This window comes from Salmo salar, chromosome ssa03, assembly GCF_905237065.1.
Source record: "Salmo salar chromosome ssa03, Ssal_v3.1, whole genome shotgun sequence".
Taxonomy (NCBI): domain Eukaryota; kingdom Metazoa; phylum Chordata; class Actinopteri; order Salmoniformes; family Salmonidae; genus Salmo; species Salmo salar.
Window position 1 is genome coordinate 18,128,006 of NC_059444.1, and position 24,884 is coordinate 18,152,889.

At 44.9% G+C, this 24,884-nt stretch overlaps 1 protein-coding gene across 1 annotated transcript in view; it reads right to left on the reverse strand.

Annotated features, from left to right (window-relative positions):
• Nucleotides 1-779: 779 nt before the first annotated feature.
• Nucleotides 780-24,884, reverse strand: part of LOC106599160 (protein FAM110B) — a 45,780-nt gene continuing 21,675 nt past the window's right edge. Inside the window, exon 2 of the mRNA XM_014190275.2 lies at nt 780-3,447. Coding sequence (XP_014045750.1) covers nt 1,857-3,101 — 1,245 coding nt within the window. The 5' untranslated portion in view covers nt 3,102-3,447 and the 3' untranslated portion in view covers nt 780-1,856. The remainder of the gene's footprint in view (nt 3,448-24,884) is intronic.

The following is a 24,884-nucleotide window of genomic DNA, read 5'->3' on the forward strand; positions in this document are numbered from 1 at the left end:
TGGCAGCTTCATCAAATAGTACCTGCAAAACACCAGTCTCAACGTCAACAGCGAAGAGGCGACTTTGGGATGCTGGCCTTCTAGGCAGAATTCCTCTGTCCAGTGTCTGTGTTCTTTTGCCCATCTTAATCTTTTCTTTTTATTGGCCAGTCTGAGATATGGCTTTTTCTTTGCAACTCTGCCTAGAAGGCCAGCATCCCGGAGTCGCCTCTTCACTGTTGACGTTGAGACTGGTGTTTTCCGGGTACTACTTAATGAAGCGGCCAGTTGAGGACTTGCGAGGCGTTTGTTTCTCAAACTAGACTCTAATATACTTGTCCTCTTGCTCAGTTGTGCACCGGGGCCTCCCACTCCTTTCTATTCTGGTTAGAGCCCATCTGCGCTGTTCTGTGTAGGGAGTATTACGAGATCTTCAGTTTCTTGGCAATTTCTTGTATGGAATACCCTTAATTTCTCAGAACAAGAATAGACTAACGAGTTTCAGAAGAAAGTGCTTTGTTTCTGGACATTTTGAGCCTGTAATCGAACCCACAAATGCTGATGCTCCAGATACTCAACTAGTCTAAAGAAGGCCAGTTTTATTGCTTCTTTCATCAACACAACAGGTTTCAGCTGTGCTAACAATTGCAAAAGGGTTTTCTAATGATCAATTAGCCTTTTAAAATGATAAACTTGGATTAGCTAACACAACGTGCCATTGGAACACAGGAGTGATGGTTGCTGATAATGGACCTCTGTACGCCTATGTAGATATTCCATTAAAAATCAGCCATTTCCAGCTACAATAGTAATTTACAACATTAACAATGTCCCACACTGTATTTCTGATCAATTTGATGTTATTTTAATGGACAAACATTTTGGGCTTTTCTTTCAAAAACAAGGACATTTCTAAGTGACCCCAAACTTTTGAACGGTAGTGTATGTCATCATAACGTCGTAAAACTTTGATCATGAACTGGGTTTGACGCAGTCTCACAGTCAAGCCCAGAGAGAAGACTGAACAATGTAGTAAATTAGCTTAACAGGCACCCTCTGACAAACATCTAACAGTTTTGAAATTATATACATTTTCTTACAGCATTTACACATATCTTAAAGAAAAGCAAGTACCACAAAATCAAACTGCCAATGAGAATGTTATGGACAACAAACTAAACAGAAGCAAAAACCACGTAATGCTGAATGATTTCATGATACTGCCTGAATGCTATCACCATAGTAACACTGAAAGGAGGGGATAAATCTGGGGTTTCCCCGGGAAGGGGGCAGGGTCTGGAATGTACCAAACAAACTCTCCTGGTACCAAAGGGGTGAAGCAGGTTTGGACTGTACCATGCTTTCACAGCCCTTTTTTCAAGGGAGTTTTTTTCTATAGACACTCAAAGCTCAGAATTATCAGACTAAAGACTGGTTACACACTGAAGCGCTGCATTCACACCCGTATGGCTTCCAGGCTCAGTGTTGTTCAGAAAGAAAGGACATTAAGAAGACACATCTAAAAAGAGCTGGCATCATTGTGCTGGTCTAAACAGACAGAAAGCAAAACAATGAGAGAGAGCTGTACTGCTCGAAGAGACGGAACTGAACTGCTGCCATCTTGAAAAAGGCAATCTTTTCCTAAACCTGTTGCTTTAGCTGGAGGCCGCAGTGGCGGGTGGGTGGGAGGAGCCATGCAGATTCAGAGGACAACAAACACTGAATGCAAAAGTGACCGCAAGATCCATTCAAGGGCGTCTTGCCAGTCAATACTTTGACATTCAGAGATTCAGAGTGTCCAAAGACATTCATTCCATCGGAAGTCTTTTTTTGTTTTGTTGCAAGGATCGTCTAATAGTTTGTTTCTTTCTTCTCTTTTAGACATGAGACACTTTCTGCGACTCGCGCGCATGTTTGATGCTGTACAGCCATTTGATGACGCGGGCGTTTCGTTCCACGGCCGAGATTCCGTACGGCACGCGTTCGCTCACGTCTTCCTCCTCGTCCGTCATGTCCTCGTTGCTATGCCGTGATTGATCACAGTCCGAGCTGATCATGCTGGCGCTGCGGAAGTTGAGGGAGATTATGTCGGAGTTGGCGCGAGCAAAGCTCTCCACGCCCACGCTCTCCAGCTCCTCAGGGTCCAGCCCACAGTAGTTAAAGAAGCGTTCCACGTCGGCGCCTGCCCGCGCATACCGGTCGCTCAGGTCCGACTTGGAGCGGTGCAGAGAGGGCCGGCGGGCCAACGAGCTCCCCAACTCTAGCTCCAACTGCTCAGCTGGGGTGGCAGAGGAGGGCGGTGCAGGCTCCCTCTCAGGGGTCTGAGGGGCATTGTCGCAGAGGGGGGCAAGGACTTTGGTACTGGGCTTGGGGGGTAAGGGAGGTGCGGAGCTGCTGCTGCTTCGGGCCGCCCTTAGAGGTTTACCGTTGCACAGCCTGCGGATGTCGGATGAGCTGTGGGAGGCATGGAGTGGTGAGCGATTGCCCTCGCCCCGCTCCTCCAGCAGCCGGCGACTGAGGTTCAGGTTCCCCCCCTGGGGGCTCCGTCGGCCGGGTGCAGGCGGAGGCACCTTAAGGGACTTGGCGACGGAACGGAGGCTGGTGGGCTCAGTGCAGTCTGTGGTGGGTGTGGGGGTGGAGCGGTGGGGGGCCAAGCTCCTGGCCCCAGGCTTTAGAGTAGCGCTCTTAGCGTGGCCCTCAGAGACCGAACCGGAGCTGTTCAGGAGGTTCTTGAGTATCTCCAGGTTAAGGTTCTCCCGTTTGCTGGTGGTGGCGCACGTGTCCGACTTGGAGTTGTTATTGAATGTCTTGAGGGCCACCCCACCACAACCGCCACCATTCGCCCCTCTCTTGGCCACGGCGGGGCAGACAGGTGGCTTGGCCAGCAGCTGGGGCTTGACAGGCTCCTGCTTAGCGTTGATGACCTCCTGGCTCTTCACGTACTTGGACTTGTCCGCCTCCAGCCGCTCCACGGCGCTCAGCCGCTTAGGATTGGTCTCCACCTGGCGCCGGAAGTACTCGGGTCCCTTGTTGAGTATGCGCAGGGGGACAGCGGAGACAAAGGCCGCCCCGGGGCCGGTGGGTTTGCTATCTGCCAGCGACGGCAGGGTCTCGGTGGGCATGTCTGGATGGCTCGGGGTGGCCGCCGTGGCTGACGCGGGGGGTGGCTCTGCTGCTGCTGCACGTAGGGCAGCCTGCAGACACGCACATAAAGCCAGGCGAGCGGAGAATGGGAGCCGTCTCCACTGGCCTTCAACAGCCAGGTCTCATCCCCACAGAGCATCAATCAGCCCTTACTGCTGCCCTGATCCTACTGCCCCACAGCCTGCCTGCCTTAGGGTGGGGGGGGGGGGAGAGAGAAGGCAGAGCAGTGCAGTGGTCCGGATCAGTAGGCCCAGTGGCTGAAGGATTGTGGGAAGGATCAGCCTCGTCTCCCCTCCTTTGTTCGCCCGACTGGAGGCAGCAGATCTGAAACACAGACGGACCAATTGCGTTAGGAGATCAGGTGACATCAGGTCATAGCAACAACATAAAGAGCTGGGAGACATGCATGTACTTGTCTGTTGAGTAGAGGTCGACCGATTAAATCGGAATGGCCGATTAATTAGGGCCGATTTCAAGTTTTCATAACAATCGGAAATCGGTATTTTTGGATGCCGATTTGGCCGATAAATTTTTTTTAACTAGGCAAGTCAGTTAAGAACACATTCTTATTTTCAATAACGGCCTAGGAACGGTGGGTTAACTGCCTTGTTCAGGGGCAGAACGAAACGCTCTAACCACCTGCTTTACATTGCACTCCACGAGGAGCTTGCCTGTTACGCGAATGCAGTAAGAAGCCAAGGTAAGTTGCTAGCTAGCATTAAACTTATCTTATAAAAAACAATCAATCAATCATAAATCACTACTTAACTACACATGGTTGATGATATTACTAGTTTATCTAGCCTGTCCTGCGTTGCATATAATCGCTTAGGTACACGTTGCTCCAATGTGTACCTAACCATAAACATCAATGCCTTTCTTAAAATCAATACACAAGTATATATTTTTAAACCTGCATATTTAGTTAATATTGCCTGCTAACATGAATTTCTTTTAACTAGGGAAAATGTGTCACTTCTCTTGCAACAGAGTCAGGGTATATGCAGCAGTTTGGGCCGCCTGGCTCGTTGCGAACTGTGAAGACTATTTCTTCCTAACAAAGACAGCCGACTTTGCCAAACGGGGGATGATTTAACAAAAGCGCATTTGCGAAAAAAGCACAATCGTTGCACGACTGTACCTACCCATAAACATCAATGCCTTTCTTAAAATCAATACACAGAAGTATATATTTTTAAACCTGCATATTTAGCTGAAAGAAATCCAGGTTAGCAGGCAATATTAACCAGGTGAAATTGTGTCACTTCTCTTGCGTTCATTGCACGCAGAGTCAGGGTATATGCAACAGTTTGGGCCGCCTGGCTTGTTGCGAACTAATTTGCCAGAATTCTAGTAATTATGACATAACATTGAAGGTTGTGCAATGTAACAGGAATATTTTGACTTATGGATGCCACCCGTTAGATAAAATACGGAACGGTTCCGTATTACACTGAAAGAATAAACGTGATAGTTTCCGGATTCGACCATATTAATGACTTAAGGCTCGTATTTCTGTGTGTTATTATGTTATAATTAAGTCTATGACTTGATCGAGCAGTCTGACTGAGCGATGGTAGGCACCAGCAGGCTCGTAAGCATTCATTCAAACAGCACTTTCGTGTGCTTTGCCAGCAGCTCTTTGCTATGCTTGAAGCATTGCGCTGTTTATGACTTCAAGCCTATCAACTCCCAAGATTAGGCTGGTGTAACCCATGTGAAATGGCTAGCTAGTTAGCGGGGTGCGTGCTAATAGCGTTTCAAACGTCACTTGCTCTGCATGGGTAACGCTGCTTCGAGGGTGGCTGTTGTCGATGTGTTCCTGGTTCGAGCCCAGGTAGGAGCGAGGAGAGGGACGGAAGCTATACTGTTACACTGGCAATACTAAAGTGCCTATAAGAACATCCAATAGTCAAAGGTATATGAAATACAAATCGTATAGAGAGAAATAGTCCTACAATTCCTATAATAACTACAACCTAAAACGTCTTACCTGGGAATATTGAAGACTCATGTTAAAAGGAACCACCAGCTTTCATATGTTCTCATGTTCTGAGCAAGGAACTTAAACGTTAGCTTTCTTACATGGCACATATTGCACTTTTACTTTCTTCTCCAACACTTTGTTTTTGCATTAATTAAACCAAATTGAACATGTTTCATTATTTATGAGGCTAAATTGATTTTATTGATGTATTATATTAAGTTAAAATAAGTGTTCATTCAGTATTGTTGTAATTGTCATTATTACAAATAAATTAAAAAATAAATAGTAATAATAATAATAAAAATTCTAAATTAAAAAACACACACACAAACGCAAATCACACACACTTAAACACAGAGAAATATGGCGTTAGTCAAAGGAAGAAGGACTGAGTACAAAAGCACACAGTACATTTTGCCCTAATATCAGAGGTGTTATGAAGGATAAGATGTCTGTTAGTGAGAGGAGTCAGACTATTCCAACTCACTCTCTCTCCTCCTCTCCCTCAGACAGACACACACACACACACACACACACACACACACACACACACACACACACACACACACACGAGAAAGTGCTGACACTGCCACCAGTGGTGTGCTTTTTTTCACCACACACACAGAGAGACAGAGGGCCAGAAAGAAAGAGAAAGGGAATGAATGACAGAGAAGGAGAGCGAGAGATCGAGAGAGTGTAGAGTGAAATAGAGAGTGCAGTGAAGTATAGACTGAAGCACTCAGCCTTGACCAGAACCTCAGGGAACTTCACGGGAAAAAGATTGAAGTGAAATTTTGGGCTAACATCAATAAAACTCATTACAGTGGCATCAGGGAGAGAGGGCTGTAGGTGTGCCCGCTGATGGACAGGGAAATTGCAGTGACCAACCAGTTTTCTAGCCCCACCGTATGTGTATGTGTGTCTGCTTTGATCTTGAGGCAGCGCTGCCTGCGACACGTCACACATTACTGAGGGAGAGGGAGGGGTGTCTGAGGGAGCGATGAGGAGCAGACACCTGGACAGACTCAGTCAAACCAAAAACACACCCTAATGTCTGGCTTACTAAAGATAAGAGTAGACTGATGAGTTCAATTTAAAGGGACAATTTGTAGTTTACTTTGTCATTTTCAAGTGGTGGCACTGCCTGGACGGAGGGTGTGACGGGGTCTTTGTTGTTGGTTTTGCTTTTGTTTCTGGATTGAATGGGGTTGTGGTACCTCAATTTGCTACTATGGAAATGTAAATTATCAGAGGCACCTTTGGATGCTACTGTTTTTAAATTTGTGAATCCCCTCAATCACTGAAATTAGGAGGGTTGTTACTACAACAAAATGTAATCACAATCTGCAAACAACATGTGACTTTCTCCACCCCCACACTCCCCATCATATCAGTAATAATTGTTTCATATACACATGCCTGAATCCAATATCTCCAACTTTATCCACCCGAATCACTAATTATTAAAAAGACCTGAGGCGAGCCTGCTTCCCTCTATTCAGTAATATAATCACATTAGGGGTCTGGGGACTCCCACAGCAATCTGCACAGGAATATTTACATAATTCAATCGAGCAATGACACAGAGTCCCAGCTCCAGGCGAAACACACCACTGGCCGCGGGGTAACCGTGGGGACCCATTTCATCATCTAATGGTAAGACACTCCAGGAGAATAAACCAAACCATTGTAGTCCCTAGTGGTTAATAAGGAGGGACAGTGTTTCCCCTTATTATAAATTAGGCGGGCTACCTTGCCCATTGATCCCGCTTACATTTTTCATTTTTCTTCAATGAAATTAGTTTCAATGGAATAAATTTGTTTGGTTAGCCCCGGATGCAGATTCAGGGGCCTCTGCAACACGCCTACATGAAAATACATAGGGGAAACACTGCAGGGTCATCCACAGCAGGACGTCTGAATGAACAGAAACTCTCCCAGGCCCCATTTCCTCAAGTATTTACTATAGATATGGTCACGGCTAGATCTTAGAGCCAAAGGACCCTGTAGATCACCTATATTATAATGTAAACATGAGAGGATTATATAACTATGAATGTTATGGGAGACAGAGGAAGTGTAAAACAGCATGACAACAGGAAACTCTCATTAGAAGTGGGTGGGTCAGTGGCAGGGCCCATACATACGAGGCCGCAGTCTGCCACCACACTGTCTGCAGTCACACACACACACACACACACACACACACACACACACACACACACACACACACACAGTAATTAAGGAGCAGGAGGGGGTCAGAGCCAGTACTATACACAGTAATACCAGACTCTCCTCAAGCCAATACAAATGACTATAATCACCCCCTGGACTACAGTCTTAACCCCCCCCACACACACACACACACAATACCCTTACCCACCCCCCTCAACAGGGCTATGCCAACCAACCAGCTGTGGGGGCCTTTTGTCCCATCTGCCCTGCAACACTCTGATTGTTTGGTGGGGGGTTGTAGAGTGGGGGGTTGTTTGGTGGGGGGGGTTGTAGAGTGGGGGGGTTGTTTGGTGCGGGGGTTGTTTGGTGGGGGGGGGGTTGTTTGGTGCGGGGGTTGTTTGGTGCGGGGGTTGTAGAGTGGGGGGGTTGTTTGGTGGGGGGGTTGTTTGGTGGGGGGTTGTTTGGTGGGGGGGTTGTTTGGTGCGGGGGTTGTTTGGTGCGGGGGTTGTTTGGTGGGGGGGTTGTTTGGTGCGGGGGTTGTTTGGTGGGGGGGTTGTTTGGTGGGGGGGTTGTTTGGTGCGGGGGTTGTTTGGTGCGGGGGTTGTTTGGTGGGGGGGTTGTTTGGTGGGGGGGTTGTTTGGTGGGGGGTTGTTTGGTGGGGGGGTTGTTTGGTGCGGGGGTTGTTTGGTGGGGGGGTTGTTTGGTGCGGGGGTTGTTTGGTGGGGGGGGTTGTTTGGTGCGGGGGTTGTTTGGTGGGGGGTTGTTTGGTGCGGGGGTTGTTTGGTGCGGGGGTTGTTTGGTGGGGGGTTGTTTGGTGCGGGGGTTGTTTGGTGGGGGGGTTGTTTGGTGGGGGGGTTGTTTGGTGGGGGGGTTGTTTGGTGGGGGGGGGTTGTTTGGTGCGGGGGTTGTTTGGTGGGGGGGTTGTTTGGTGGGGGGGTTGTTTGGTGGGGGGGTTGTTTGGTGGGGGGGGTTGTTTGGTGCGGGGGTTGTTTGGTGGGGGGGTTGTTTGGTGCGGGGGTTGTTTGGTGGGGGGGTTGTTTGGTGCGGGGGTTGTAGAGTGAGTTTGTAGTGTAGGTACATGATGTCAGCACAGAGTTCAGTAGTTTTTCACCTGACATTCAACCAGCGCCTAGAGACTGGATGATATAATGCACATGTTTACGGTCAGTGACCTACAGTTTTGATTCAATTACTCAAAGCAAAAGTCACTAAGTCAGATAAGTCCGTCCACACACACACACACACACACACACCTCATTCTCTCTCCCCCCTCTTCCTCTGTCTGAGGAAGCTGATTCCTCCTAATAAATACCATGTCTTTCTCCTTAACAGGCTACCTCTTTATTAGACATTTATTCTCCATGGATCTTTTTATGATTTTTTAATTTCATCTTTATTTAACCAGGTAGGCCAGTTGAGAACAAGTTCTCATTTACAACTGTGACCAGGCCAAGATAAAGCAAAGCAGTGCGACAAAAACAACAGAGTTACACATGGGATAAACAAACAATAGAACAATCTGTATACAGTGTGTGCAAATGAAATAAGGAGGTAAGGCAATAAATAGGCCAATAGTGGCGAAGTAATTACAATTTAGCAATTTACACTGGAGTGATATGTGCAGATGAGGATGTGCAAGTAGAAATACTGGTGTGCAAAAGAGCAGAAAAACAAAAACAAATATGGGGATGAGGTAGGTAGTTGGTTGGATGGGCCATTTACAGATGGGCTGTGTACAGCTGCAGTGATTGGTAAGCTGCTCTGACAGCTGACGCTTAAAGTTAGTGAGGGAAGTATAAGTCTCCAACTTCAGTGATTTTTGCAATTCGTTCCAGTCATTGGCAGCAGAGACCTGGAAAAAAAGGCGGCCAAAGGATGAATTGGCATTGGGGATGACCAGTGAAATATACCTGCTGGAGCGCGTGCTACGGGTGGGTGTTGCTATGGTGACCAGAGAGCTAAGATAAGGCGGATCTTTACCTAGCAAAGACTTATAGATGACCTGGAGCCAGTGGGTTTAGCGATGAATATGAAGCGAGGGCCAGCCGACCAGAGCATACAAGTCGCAGTGGTGGGTAGTATATGGGGCTTTAGTGACAAAACGGATGGCACTGTGATAGATGACATCCAATTTGCTGAGTAGAGTGTTGGAGGCTATTTTGTAAATGACATTGCCGAAGTCAAGGATCGGTAGGATAGTCAGTTTTACGAGGATATGTTTGTAAGCTTGTTTATTCCATGTGTAACTCTGTGTTGTTATTTGTGTCGCACTGCTTTGCTTTATCTTGGCCAGGTCGCAGTTGTAAATGAGAACTTGTTCTTAACTAGCTTACCTGGTTAAATAAAAATATAACAATTCATGAGTGAAGGAGGCTTTGTTGCGAAATAGGAAGCTGATTCTAGATTTAACCTTGGATTGGAGAAGCTTAATGTGAGTCTGGAAGGAGAGTTTACAGTCTAACCAGACACCTAGGTATTTGTAGTTGTCCACGTATTCTAAGTCAGAACCATCCAGAGTAGTGATGCTAGTCGGGCGGGCGCGAGCACCGATCGGTTGAAGAGCATGCATTTAGTTTTACTTGCATTTAAGAGCAGTTGGAGGCCACGGAAGGAGTGTTGTATGGAGTTGAAGCTCGTTTGGAGGTTTGTTAACACAGTGTCCAAAGAAGGGCCAAATGTATACAGAATGGTGTCGTCTGCGTAGAGGTGGATCAAAGAATCACCCGCAGCAAGAGTGACATCATTGATATATACAGAGAAAAGAGTCGGCCAGAGAATTGAACCCTGAGCACCCTCATAGAGACTGCCAGAGGTCCGGACAACAGGCCCTCCGATTTGACACACTGAACTCTGAGAAGTAGTTGGTGAACCAGGTGAGGCAGTCATTAGAGAAGCCAAGGCTGTTGAGTCTGCCGATAAGAATACGGTGATTAACAGAGTCGAGAGCCTTGGACAGGTCGATGAAGACGGCTGCACAGTACTGTCTTTTATCGATGGCGGTTATGATATCGTTTAGGACCTTGAGCGTGGCTGAGGTGCACCCATGACCAGCTTGGAAACTAGATTGCATAGCGGAGAAGGTACGGTGGGATTCGAAATGGTCGGTGATCTGTTTTGTTATCTTGGCTTTCAAAGACTTTAGAAAGGCAGGGTAGGATAGATATAGGTCTGTAACAGTTTGGGTCTAGAGTGTCTCCCCCTTTGAAGAGGGGATGACCGCAGCCGCTTTCCCAATCTTTAGGAATCTCAGACGATACGAAAGAGAGGTTGAACAGACTAGTAATAGGGGTTTCAACAATGGAGGCAGATAATTTTAGGAAGACAGGGCCCAGATTGTCTAGCCCAGCTGATTTGTAGGGATCCAGATTTTACAGCTCTTTTCAGAACATTAGCTGTCTGGATTTGGTTGAAGGAGAAGTGGGGGGGACTTGGGCCAGTTGCTGCGGGGGGTGCAAAGCTGTTGGCCGGGGTTGATCAACACAGGAGATGCATAGTGTCCTTTGACTAGAATGAGCACATCCATAACAGCAGTGTATGTTTGGAATGTTCGACCAAACACAATCCTTCATTCTCATAACCGCATTAGCCTAACATTCCATTCTCTTCCTCAAAAATAAATCAAAGGCCAACAGAAAAACCCCACATCAGCTGAGAGCTCAAATCCATTGCTGGGTCTGGGAGAGGCAGACAATCCTTTTGTTTTCTCACCCCCAGGACCCAAACACATGATGGTCAGTGTGTTACGTACTAGACAGTAAGTAGGCACCCAGACATTTGGTGATGACTGCACTGACATGGCTAGGAGCCCATGTTCAGTTAAATAATGGTATTGTTGCGACAAATTGAGACACAATAATAATTCCATACAGTATAGCTGAATGACCAATGTAGCATGCAGAGAGAGAAGTACTGCACATGCAAAATCACAACTCATTACAAACTACAATGAAGTCCACAATGTTACTACTACTACTTAAACTGTGGTGATGTAAAGCATCTTCCTCAATCACTTTGTTAGATCTAAACTGATTGAGAGTGGATGAAGACCACAAATGTTTTGATAATAAAAACGACAAGTCAGCTTTGAGCCGCACAAAGGGGGTTAGATCAGCTTTGAGCCGCACAACGGGGGTTAGATCAGCTTTGAGCCGCACAACGGGGGTTAGATCAGCTTTGAGCCGCACAACGGGGGTTAGATCAGCTTTGAGCCGCACAACGGGGGTTAGATCAGCTTTGAGCCGCACAACGGGGGTTAGATCAGCTTTGAGCCGCACAACGGGGGTTAGATCAGCTTTGAGCCGCACAACGGGGGTTAGATCAGCTTTGAGCCATCGCTAATTCTCAAGACTCAGATGTTTGCAAACCCCCAAATAACGACAGTCTCGGAGTGTGGAGTCATTCAACTGGCAGTTGACTTTAATAGGGTTTGCAAATCTACCATCTGCCAAGGTCTTGTACACAAATCGGCAACAGACAGGAGAAGATTCAGAGTCACAATGTGTCAGGTTGTCATGTGTCATTATAAACTCATGGTACATTCACTATAATGAAAAGATACCTATCACTATAATGAAAAGATACCTATAGCATGTCTCCTAATTTCCCCCAAATGGTTCCATTTGTTTACAGATTTACTCAACCCTTCCTTCAGATATTGGTTTTGACTGAATATGTGCTTGCACCACATCTCCCTGGGGGGATGGATCCCATTCCCTCTCATCTCTGTGTGTGGTTCTCTGAACATGGTTAAAACCATCTCTATCTGGATGTTGTTACCACAAGAAACACGCCATTCCCAGGTTTCTCCTCTCGGATGTTGGGGGGGGGGGGGGGGGGTTGAGGGGGGGCTGGTCTTTGCGGAGGGTAGTTATTTATTGGCTGCAGGCCCAGAGAGGTGCTTTTGGATAGAGGGATGGGCTCACCCCTTTTACATTAAGGAGTCTAGAAGAGTGGGTAAGATTTTAGGCCAGAAAGTCTTTGGTAGATTTTGGGGTAGCATAGAATATAAAATAATACCTTTATTTCCCCCAAAATATTGTGCAACACACAGTAGGAACTACTTTAGAGTTACTATGTACAATGTGCATACAGTCTATTGCAGTTCAAAAGGGGACTGCTATCTAAAGCAATGTTATCTAATAAAGGCAAGGAAAAACATGTAATATCTACTGAAGGAAGAATACAGCAAGGACTCTGTGATAAATGTTTAAAGTTTAAATTAATTTAAATTAATTATCTACTGTTGAAATAGTTTGTTTTCAACGTTCATTCACAACAATAGTTTTGTCCAATACAGTAATAATAAAATGAAAATAAAATGTGAGTGCACTCATATCAGTTCAGTTCCTTCCACGATGTACCAGTCAAATGTCCCTCTATTAAAACGAGGCGACGATGATGATTCTAGAAGCTGTAGATGAGGCTCTTTAGATGGCAAGGTAGTTTGTAGAAGATGACTGTAGGTGGTGCTGTTGCCGTAGAATCAGGATGCAATGCACACATCAAAAAGAGGGGCACAAAACCAGTCAGGATTCTCCATTCACAAATGTCAAAAGGAAAAGACATTCCAATTCCCTTCTGGTTCATCACACTGATCATCTAAGCACTCGATTCTTCTTTAGTAGTAAAAATATACTTTACAACTTGCTAGGTTACTTTCTGCTTCACAGTTTGTCGGCGCTCTCTCCAAAAGCAAGATGGGAAAAAGAGTGAGATCAAAGTGACAGTGAAAGATGTTCAGACTCTAGGGGTCGCCCACAAACTCCCAACACATTAGTGTAAAAAAAAAAAAAAAAATTGAAAAAAAGTTAAGGACTGTCTTTATGTGAAAAACTAAAAAATTGCAGCGACAGTTACCAACTGCCAATACTTTCCAATGTCAATACAAGGCTTTGGAAGATCTGTGTTACTCTGAGGAGATATGGAGATATTGACGGCAGCCAGGGCTGTGTCTTCAGCCAACAGACACTACAATAGACCTGTTACAGAATAGGTCTGCTATACTTGTACACTTCAGCTATCCTGTCACATCTTGACTATCCCACCGTGTAAATAAACGTTTCATTTTTCAATAGGAAAACTGATTCAAATAAAATATTCATTTTACGCAACAGGAAAAGTATTTTGGGCCTAGTGTAAGTCTATTGAATTTGATACTCTTTGGAAGAACGGAGAGAAACTGTAAAAGCGTTTGTTGGACCGAAATTGCCCGTTTTTCCATTAGAGCATATTTGCGCCAATACGACTCTACAAGCAGGCCTGTGTTACTTATTTTGGATGGTGAGAATCAATATTTATAGTTCAAAGATCAACCTAAACTCTACAGATGTTTAACAACCTGATTCAACTGACCATCAAGTCCTTGACTAGATATGTTAGTGGTGAGCTACAACCATAGATGCTACTGTGTGAGAGATTGTCAGTGTTCTTTTAGGAGAGAATACTGACCATCTCTTCTCACTCACACACACACACACAAACCTCCCCTCTCCTCCACACACTTACACATTCACAGTGGTGAACACACACACACTCCGTAAATGTGATCCCACCATCAGCAGGCCTAACTGCTGCCGACAGATATTGCTAATGGGATTGGAGAGAGAGGCTGTTTTGGGACAGTTTGTTCAACACAGACACTTCTTCTTTACAATGCTGCTGCCTGCCAGCACGTCACCTTATCCAGCTCTATTCACACTAGCAGTTATGTTTATTTACTAGAAGAACTGGGGCAGGTACAGTGCATTTGGAAAGTATTCAGACCCCTTGACCTTTTCCACTTTTTTACGTTACAGCCTTAATCTAAAATAGTCCCCCCCCCCCTCATCAATCTACACACAATACCCCATAATGACAAAGCAAAAACAGGTTTAAGAAACTTTAGCAAATGTTTAAAAAAATTGTTTTTTTGAAATATCACATTTACATAACTATTCAGACCCTTCACTCATTACTTTGTTGAAGCACCTTTGGCAGCAATTACAGCCTCGAGTCTTCTTGGGTATGATGCTACAAGCTTGGCGCACCTGTATTTGGGGAGTTTCTCCCATTATTCTCTGCATATCCTCTCAAGCTCTGTCAGGTTGGATGGGGAGCGTCACTGCACAGCTATTTTCAGGTCTCTCCAGAGATGTTCGATCGGCTCTGGCTGGGCCACTCAAGGACATTCAGAGACTTGTCCGGAAGCCATTCCTGGTTGTCCTTCTGGAAGGTTCTCCCATCTCCACAAAGGAACTCTGGAGCTCTGTCAGAGTGATCATCGGACTCTTGGTTTCTCCCACGATTGCGCAGTTTGGCCGGGCGGCCAGCTCTAGCAAGAGTCTTGGTGGTTCCAAAATTCTTCCATTTAAGGATGATGGAGGCCACTGTGTTCTTGGGGACCTTCAATGCTGCAGAATATCCTGTCTCGGAGCTGCAGCAATGTGTTGGTACCCTTCCCCAAATCTGTGTCTCGAAACAATCCTGTCTCAGAGCTCTACGGACAATTCCTTTGACCACATGGCCTGGTTTTTGCTCTGACATGTTCTGTCAACTGTGGGACCTTGTATAGACAGGTGTGTGCCTTTCCAAATCATGTCCAATCAATTGAATTTACCACAGGTGGACTACAATCAAGTTATAGAAACATCAAGGATGATCAATGGAAACAGGATGCACCTGAGCTCAATTTCAAGTCTCATAACAAAGGGTCTGAATAGTTATGTAAAATAAGGTATTTCTGTTATTTTTTTTGCAAAAATGTCTACAAACCTGTTTTCGCTTTGTCATTATGGGGTATTGTGTGTAGATTGAGGAAAATGTTTTATTTAATACATTTTACAATAAAGATGTAACGTATCAAAATGTGGAACAAGTCAATTGATTGGACATGATATGAAGAGGTCTGAACACTTTCTGAATGCACTGTATCTGAAATCTAAATCTGCTTGCACTGCAGCTGTTCAAATTCAAACGGGACACCAGTGTGTTAATATTACGTTTGTTAATGCTGGCCTGGAGAAAAAGTGTGCAAACAACAAGCAATGAAGCCCTCCAGGACCTCAGTTGCCCACCCCTGCTAAGAGAGGAGAAATATCCCGTGAAAGAGTACACAGGGTCCTTACTGCTCTACTATTGAGAGACTACCGCTGGAACACTGTGTGAAACAGTCAGAGTTTAGCCTAATGCTTCTCAGAGGAGTAAGCCTACAGCACAGCCTGCCCACCAACACCAATCACTGCTAGGCTATAGCACTCCACTATAGCAATCTCCCAAATCAACAATGACTAACCTGCAGATTCAGTTCCTTATAGCCAGAAATATGGCCCTGAACTAAATTACTGCAATGAAGCTGGTTAGTTATTACAATAATTTAAAAAAATTATAATAATAGATATTCTACTTATTCATAACTTATTTACTTTAGGTTCACATGGAAGTTTTCTGAGAGAATACAATTAAATTAACAGAGATGTGGCATGGGCTATTTAGTTGACAAATAAGCCTAATAAGAAAACCTTTTTCAATTTGTCTGCAAATGAAGTAGGCTAAAGCTTTTTTTTTAAATCTGTTTTCTCAATTTGTAAGAGTACGGGGGCATAACCTCATAATATCGGTTCTTCTTCCCTCAAAAAAAAACAGCAGATTATCTCATACACTGTGGAGAGCACAGCCTCCACACGATGAGCCTCAGCATCACACGATGCAGCAGTGTAGGCAGGGATATTTATAAACGGGGTTCCTGGCAGACCACGCACACACGTGCGCCTGCTTGAGTCGCTAACCCGCCTGACTTCGCCACTCTCCCCCTCCCTCCCAGCATGCTGTGCGTTTCAGTGGTGTTAATTATGGTCACGCCAGAGAACAGGAGGAAAACACGAGAGCAGTCCTCCCCTCTTCTTCCTGACACCACCTCCACAAAAACAGCTCCTCAGCCTCCGTCCTGTAAAAGTAGGACAGTTGGAGTCATAGGAGAAATAAAGAGGCTGAATAACGGCCTTTGATGTCGGAAAGCAGTTTCAGGATCTGTTTCCCAAACATTCCATAAAGACCATGACCAATGGCCTCCCAAGTGGCGCAGTGGTCTAAGACACTGTATCGCAGTGTTAGCTGTGACACTAGAGATTCTGGGTTCGAGTCCAGGCTCTGTCGCAGCTGGCCGCGACCGGGAGACCCAAGGGGCAGGGCACAATTGGCCCAGCGTCGTCCGGGTTAGGGGAGGGTTTGGCCGGCAGGGATGTCCTTGTCCCGTTGCGCACTAGCGACTCCTGTGGCGAACCGGGTGCAGTGCATGCTGACACGGTCGCCAGGTGTACGGTGTTTTCGCCGACACATTGGTGCGGCTGGCTTCTGGATTAAGTGGGCATTGTGTCAAGAATCAGTGGGGCTTGGTTGGATTGTGTTTCGAAGGACACATGGCACTTGACCTTCGCCTCTTCCGAGTCCATACGGGAGTTGCAGCGATGAGGACTGTCCTACCAATCAGATACCACAAAATTGGGGAGAAAAGGGGGTAAATGTATAAAAAATAAAAGACCATGACCATTAGAAGGCATAATGAAACTGGCCCTAGGACTCAGCCTCAGTGCACTCTGTCTGTTATGCTAGGGCATAATTCTTAACGACTTTGACCCTCTGAAGTTTAGCTACACATAACATAGCCTATTTGTCTAATGGGCTGCCATTCAGGTAGTTACACTGACCCTTTCCTAACTGTGATCACTTAATCTAGGATAGATCTGATCTAGGCCAAAATGACTGTTCAGCACACAGACTATGTAGGCTAAAGGTTACTGTTACTATGACTGTTTAGAACTGAGTAAAGCTTTTGGTCCACCGCAGCACCTAAGCATCTAATCATTGTCTTGACAGTACTGGTTCAAAACCACAATTAATTGAGTCAGGTGTTTAGGGTTCTGGGCTGGAACAAAGGATGTTGCACCACATGCGCCATATGGCCCTCCAGAATCATTGGCTTCCTCTGTTCCCTGTTCTAAACGCTGCAGGTAGAAGATAGGTTAGGCCTACTTTGAAAGGTAGGCCTACCTAACACAGAACTGACTTAGATCAGTAGCATCCTACTCTGTTCTTAAAAGCTTGCCTTCTCACAGTTGTGATACATCCATCCTGTTCTTAGCAGTGGTAGTCACAGTTGTGATACATTCATCCTGTTCTTAGCAGTGGTAGTCACAGTTGTGATACATTCATCCTGTTCTTAGCAGTGGTAGTCACAGTTGTGATACATTCATCCTGTTCTTAGCAGTGGTAGTCACAGTTGTGATACATTCATCCTGTTCTTAGCAGTGGTAGTCACAGTTGTGATACATTCATCCTGTTCTTAGCAGTGGTAGTCACAGTTGTGATACATTCATCCTGTTCTTAGCAGTGGTAGTCACAGTTGTGATACATTCATCCTGTTCTTAGCAGTGGTAGTCACAGTTGTGATACATTCATCCTGTTCTTAGCAGTGGTAGTCACAGTTGTGATACATCCATCCTGTTCTTAGCAGTGGTAGTCACAGTTGTGATACATTCATCCTGTTCTTAGCAGTGGTAGTCACAGTTGTGATACATTCATCCTGTTCTTAGCAGTGGTAGTCACAGTTGTGATACATCCATCCTGTTCTTAGCAGTGGTAGTCACAGTTGTGATACATTCATCCTGTTCTTAGCAGTGGTAGTCACAGTTGTGATACATTCATCCTGTTCTTAGCAGTGGTAGTCACAGTTGTGATACATTCATCCTGTTCTTAGCAGTGGTAGTCACAGTTGTGATACATTCATCCTGTTCTTAGCAGTGGTAGTCACAGTTGTGATACATTCATCCTGTTCTTAGCAGTGGTAGTCACAGTTGTGATACATTCATCCTGTTCTTAGCAGTGGTAGTCACAGTTGTGATACATCCATCCTGTTCTTAGCAGTCATAGTCACAGTTGTGATACATCCATCCTGTTCTTAGCAGTGGTAGTCACAGTTGTGATACATCCATTCTGTTCTTAGCAGTCATAGTCACAGTTGTGATACATCCATTCTGTTCTTAGCAGTGGTAGTCACAGTTGTGATACATCCATCCTGTTCTTAGCAGTGATAGTCACAGTTGTGATACATTATCTTTCGTTTGTTTACTAACACCAGCAGAAGCAAGGTGGGCGTGTTTGAGAGTCCCTGCTTCTTGGCACCGTGGAGGATCAGTATATTGCTCTGTCAGCTATACCAGCTTACAGTACTGATACTAGCTTACAGTACTCATACTAGCTTACAGTACTGATAGACAGGGAAGCCGTCCCAGCCATAGATAGAACACTGTCTCAGCTGAAAGCAGATGCATCTCAAATGCAAGATAACTCAGCTGGCTAAAAGGAGAACGTAAGTTCCAATCAGCCTCGGTGTCTAACAGTGGAAAATCGTCATCATCATCATCACCAGTGAGTGACGAACTTGTCCACTTGTGTTTTCCTCTGTCCTGACATTATCTTAAACACACTGGAATAACATTTGAGTCTTTGTCTTTCTTCAACTTCAGAAGACTGCTGCTACCTAGCTGCCTGTTAGCTTAGCTGCTTGTTGGCCTTGGTGGTAGAGTGGAAAAACACTGTGGCACTGAAGTAATGAAAACACTGAAGCAAGGAAGGAACATTTGGGATGATGCTCCTCTGTTCAGCAGTGCTAGGCCTAGCTAGCTACAGTACTTCAGGGATTAGCAGGAGAGGGTGTGTACTGGGAGAAAGGAATGAGGGCTGTTCAGGGTCTCTGAAGAAATTTAAATCACAACTACTTTGAAGGTGTTTAGACGAAGAGGCGAACAGATACGGTTTAAGGGCTGATGGACAACACGGAACACTTTATCCCTGGATCCTGTATTTTTACTTAGGGAAACAGGTGGAGTAAGTTAGTGGTTGGATTTGGTAGATTTGCTCCTTTGCATGGCTTTGATCAAAAGGGGAGAATGTCTTGTTTCAGAGGTGAACATTTTAATTTGAATAGGCACCAAATCTCCAGTCATTAACGTTGTTTTGAATACAACAATACCAGGCTGGAGAATATAATCAAGGCTACTGAACCTGCTGTCAAGGAATGCTTTCTTTGTATGTCATCTATAATAGTTTGTTTTGTAATTCTACTGCACTGAATAAGCTCTAAAGCCATTACTTCCTTTTCTATCCTAGGCTTGGACACTTCAAAGTTAAGCTTTTCTAAGTGAAGTTGCTTATATTCCTATTAGCTTGGCTACTTGCTGCAGCAGTGTCTGATCTCTCTGTCAGACAGACTGGCAGCATCAGAACAGAGTGCTCCACACAACAGACAGGGGAGTGTTTAGACTGCAGAGTAAGGGGAAGGTGCTGCGTGTGTGTAGTGCTGAGTAAGGCCTACTCCCGTTGGAGGAACTAAACTCCCATCATCATTCAGCTGGAAACGTCCATCTGACTTTGAGACTCTCTTTTTACTTAGTAAGTGAAAAAAATCAAGGTAGGCTTGGTCTGCTGTACTACAGTAGTCAATAGTAAAAATCACACCGTCATGCATGAACATAAAATTCATGCAGCCTTGATCAGAATCTTGTGACAAACATATAATCATTCTTTCATCCTTTTTCTATAATCACTAAATATTCTCATTTGTTTCCACAAATCTGGAGCAGAGAGGAGTAGCGCTGTTTGCTGCCAGTTTCAGTGCAACAAGACTGGCCAAAACTCCTGGAAACATGTCACTCAACCACGCACGCACACACACACACACACACACACACGACACACACCCCGACACACACAGACAGGCAGCGCCTTGGAGAAGGGCCTAGCTAAGCTGAATAAATACACACAAGCCATCAAAATAAGACAGCTCTGGCATGGAAACAGTGGACTTATTGAACCAAACCTTGATACATGATGTGGCGTATCCTCTAACATCAGACCGCAGTCAGTCACATGTCTAAGGACATTTAAAGAGGAACAACACGCTGAACAAAATATTAGGTTTAGTTCAGTCAACAATGAAATAGTAGCAGGTAAAAACATCAAATGGTTCAATCCATAAACAATTACTCAAGTGATGCGAAGTCATTACATTACATTATTTATAATACTAAAATTAACAACCAAGATAAAGCCTCAATGAATTTCCATTACACAGCCTCAGCCACTTTAGAAGTGCTGCAGCAGTATTAAGTAATACTCCCCATCCCACACACAGATAAACACACCACAGTACTTAAAACATAGCAGCACCCTATGAAAAGCTCTTAGGGTTCTGAATCTACAAGCTTCCAGTGCTGAAATATACACATAAACAACAGTCACTTGACACACGCGCCTGGAAACAGGCACCCACTCAGACATGACAGCACACACTTGAATTAAAACAGCCATACCACATTGTGTGCCTGATTTATATTTTATTGGACATGGTGATGCCATTTTTACATTTTACAAGAGCAATTAGTAGGGTTAAGTGCCTTGCTCAAGGGCATCAACAGCTAGTCAGCTCAGGGATTTGAACCAGCAACCTTTTGGTTACTGGCCCAACACACGTAACCACTCAGGGTTGTGGCCCAGTATCTAGTTACCGACCACCACACACTCACACTTACCACTGCCGCTTGCTGCTGAATACTTTATGCTGACCTTTAAAACAAATTCACCCCCTTCACCTCCCTCTTCCTCCCCTTTCCGCCCACGGTTTCCCCGCAGGCATCGAGATGGACCGCCTGCAACAGCAGCGAGGACCCGCAGTGTCAGGATTAGAGCACTGGGGGGGCGGTCCACCTGTCAGACCGTGACATCGGCTGGCGCGTGCCACTGACACCTGCAGCACCAGGCAGACACATGACGCTGAGATCTAAAAGACTACAGGCTGCAGCACAGCCCCCCTCTCACCCCAGGTCTTCAGTGGACCGTTCCGATAGTCTGGTGGGGTGAGGGGAAGGGGTGCAGCACCGGTACTATACCTTTATAGATGGAATCCTCAGGAGACGACGTGAAGCAGCCATTCTTAATAACGCTGTCGAGATGACAGACGCAATGAACTCGATCCAGCCCCGTGGACAGGGAGCCTGTGTGTTTAGACCAGCCAGCCCAGACATAATGGCGACGGATACTGTATCTGCCTGCCATGACCTCATGAAGCAGTGAATGCTAGTGTAACAGCACTCCTAAGCGTGTGTGTGTGGTGTGTGTGCATGGAAGTGGGGTCGTGAAAGATACTGAATGTAGGCTATTTGTCTACGTAAAATATTTGTTCTCCTTTTAAGATTTTAATTTTGCACAGTGACCCAATTGAAAAAGTCTGAGTCATTGCACTGGTTCAAGTATGCCCAGAACATCTGTCTTAGACTCTCCCTAATCGTAACCATAGCTGGTTCATTATTAGCATAAAGTACTGGGTAACCTTCTTTGCAACAAAGGACCTACAGGACCACAGGAAAATAACCATATGTGTATTAAGATCCAATACAGCCACCTCTTTGTGAGGTAGGCCTAAGTTATTGCCCTCAACTGGAGGCCCTTGCTGGCCAATTATCTTCTCATATAAAACATGTGTTTAGTCTGATCACTCAAATGCATGATGATTAATCCATCATCTAAACCAGCGCAGACACTACGCAATGAAATAGGACAACGATGCCTTGTCTGTATTCCACTGGCTAGTATTACCTCTTTAACTTTCTGCTTTTATTTCCAAGGACACTAAAGGATAGAGGGATGTCTCCTGACCTTCGACAGTTCTACTGAGCCACAATGAAATCAAGATAGGCAAGACACTGGCAGACAGTATTCAAACAAACTGGTATCTAGAAGTTGAAAGGGTATGAGAAATTAACACAATAACATATCACTTCAGCAAACTACATTTGGATACATAATTCAACAACAGGCTATGGAGTAAAATAAATAAGTTGAATGCATGACTGTTAATTTCACTTCATTTTCTGTGTAAGTTGAACAGGGCCATGAGACACTGACATACTTGGAAAGGGACGTAAGGCTTAGCCATAGATACTATTGGAAGGTAGACTAGTCAACAGGGAAAGACAGACCTGTGTAGGGCCTAGATCAATTGCAAAATAGTCACAACTGCTCTACTAGCCTGTATCAAAATAAAAACGTTCAACACTGTCAAACTATGTGCCACATCTTACCAGGAAAAAAACCATCCCTAACAGGTTGTTTTCCTAACACTTTGCCTGATACAAGAAACAAGCAAATTAGCATACAAACTTACTGCTTGAGCAGATCTTCCTGGCAGCCCAAAGGTTGACAAGTACTTTCCAGAGCAGCAGTATCAGGAAACACAGAATCACGGTACAGAATGGGAGCGTTTTACAACCCTAACAGTATAACCACACGTAGGAAAAGAACTGAGTAGGACATGAGCTAACCTGCTTTCAGGCCCCATTAGCCTAATACAGTGTGATCTACCTGGGGCCTTAATCACAGCTCTACATCCTGCCTAATGATAATGCTAGTACTGCTAGCCAAACCATGTGGCAGGACCCTTACGGCAAGACTAAGACTCCCTGTGGCTCAGTTGGTAGAGCATGGTGTTTGCAATGGTGTTTGCAACGCCAGGGTTGTGGGCTCGATTCCCACGGTGGGCCAGTACGGGGGGAAAAAATGTATGAAATGAATTGAAATGTATGCATTCACTACTGTAAGTCGCTCTGGATAAGAGCGTCTGCTAAATGACTAAATGTAGTAACCACACCTTAAAGCTGGATTCCCTAATGGTGAAACTGACATGTCCGTTTGAGATTTTACAACAAAGAAGTTACTGCAAACAAACAGTTTCTTTAAAATGTATAAAACCCTTTTTACATCAGCAGATGTCATAAAGTGCTTATACAGAAACTCAGCCTAAAACAATGCAGATGTAGAAGCACGGTGGCTAGGAAAAGCTCCCTAGAAAGGCAGGAACCTAGGAAGAAACCTAGAGAGGAACCAGGCTCTGAGGGGTCCTCTTCTGGCTGTGCCCAGTGGAGATAAGAATACATGGTCATTAAGCAAGATCATTCTTCAAAATCATCATTGCACGCATGATAAAACAGGAGAATATGTACTGCATTATTTTTACTTGACGCTCCCTAGCGCTCCCAGTCTTTGTCTTTGCTTCCTTCGTCAACAAAGCAAAAACAATGGGCGACAGTGGCACTGTTTCCATCATTAACCGAGTCAACAATGGTTACAGGACAAGCAAAAGTAACGTACTCTGTATTTTCAGCATGGAAAGTATAAAATCACTTGGACATTCTGCAAACGTGCACAGGAGAGAAATAATCTCAGTGCATCCCTCAACACAGATTAAGCCAATGGCTCTCAGGGTAATGATCTCTCCAAAGTGGGATGATGAAGAGTTAACAACATTACAAAGGCCAAAGCTTGACCCTGTCCACAGGTAAAGTCTGAGGAACACAACCTAATTCGCTAACACCTAGACTAGAGAACACTCAGACCAGATAATGGTGTCGCTAACCGAGCTAAGAAGCACAATGCAAAACGCTTTATATTTAAACTGGCAAAGAAAGCATGGTTCATCTGAAACAAATCTGGTGTAGGGTAACACATTTCAGAAAGACTGAGGTAGATGAGAAACTAAAAATCTGTCAGGCCACCCTGTACCTGACTTTGCTAGCCTAATTGCTTCTTCACATTTAGCAATCCACTTTTTGCACAACATGACCCTGCTAATAGGCCTACCCTTCAGAGTCATTTCACCCCATCACTCAGGGTAAAAGCTGTCCATAGGCACAGATCTAGCAGCAGCTGGCCTTCCCTAAATCCTATCCTGAAACATTTTGGGGGTAAATGCTTATTAACACTCGGTGTCTGTAGGAGAAACTGCATCCTACTTCTAACTGACATTGGTTAAAGCCTTACTACACTAACTGACTATGAGAGACAACCAGATCGACCAAAGTTCAAAAACTATTAGGCCCTAGCTCATTACAGTGTTGTTTAACAAAAATGATAAGTAAGTATTAACTAAAACAGGATTAACTTGGACAGGACCTGGTTATTTAGGTGAGTATTAACTTGGACAGGACCTGGTTATTTAGGTGAGTATTAACTTGGACAGGACCTGGTTATTTAGGTGAGTATTAACTTGGACAGGACCTGGTTATTTAGGTGAGTATTAACTTGGACAGGACCTGGTTATTTAGGTGAGTATTAACTTGGACAGGTTCTGTTTTTTATTGCAGAGAAACCAATTTGGCTGAGGGGAGCTGAATCCACCAACCTGAGTAGGCCTAATACTAATCCTCTTCTTTTGATTCGCCGGAAAACTACTTAGTAGTCTGGATGACAGTCAGTCTGCATCCAAGGGGAGGTCCATGCAAAACCCTCCTGGTCCTCTGTAGCTCAGATGGTAGAGCATGGTGCTTGCAACGCCAGGATAGTGGGTTTGCTTCCTGGGACCACCCGTACTTAAACTGTACACACGCATGACTAAGTTGCTTTGGATAAAAGCATCTGCTAAATGGAGCATATATACAGTGCATTTGGAAAGTATTCAGACCCCTTTTTCCACATTTTGTTACGTTACAGCCTTATTCTTAAATGAACAATACCCCATAATGACAAAGCAAAAAACCATTTTTTGAATTTTTTGCATATTTATAAAATGTACATA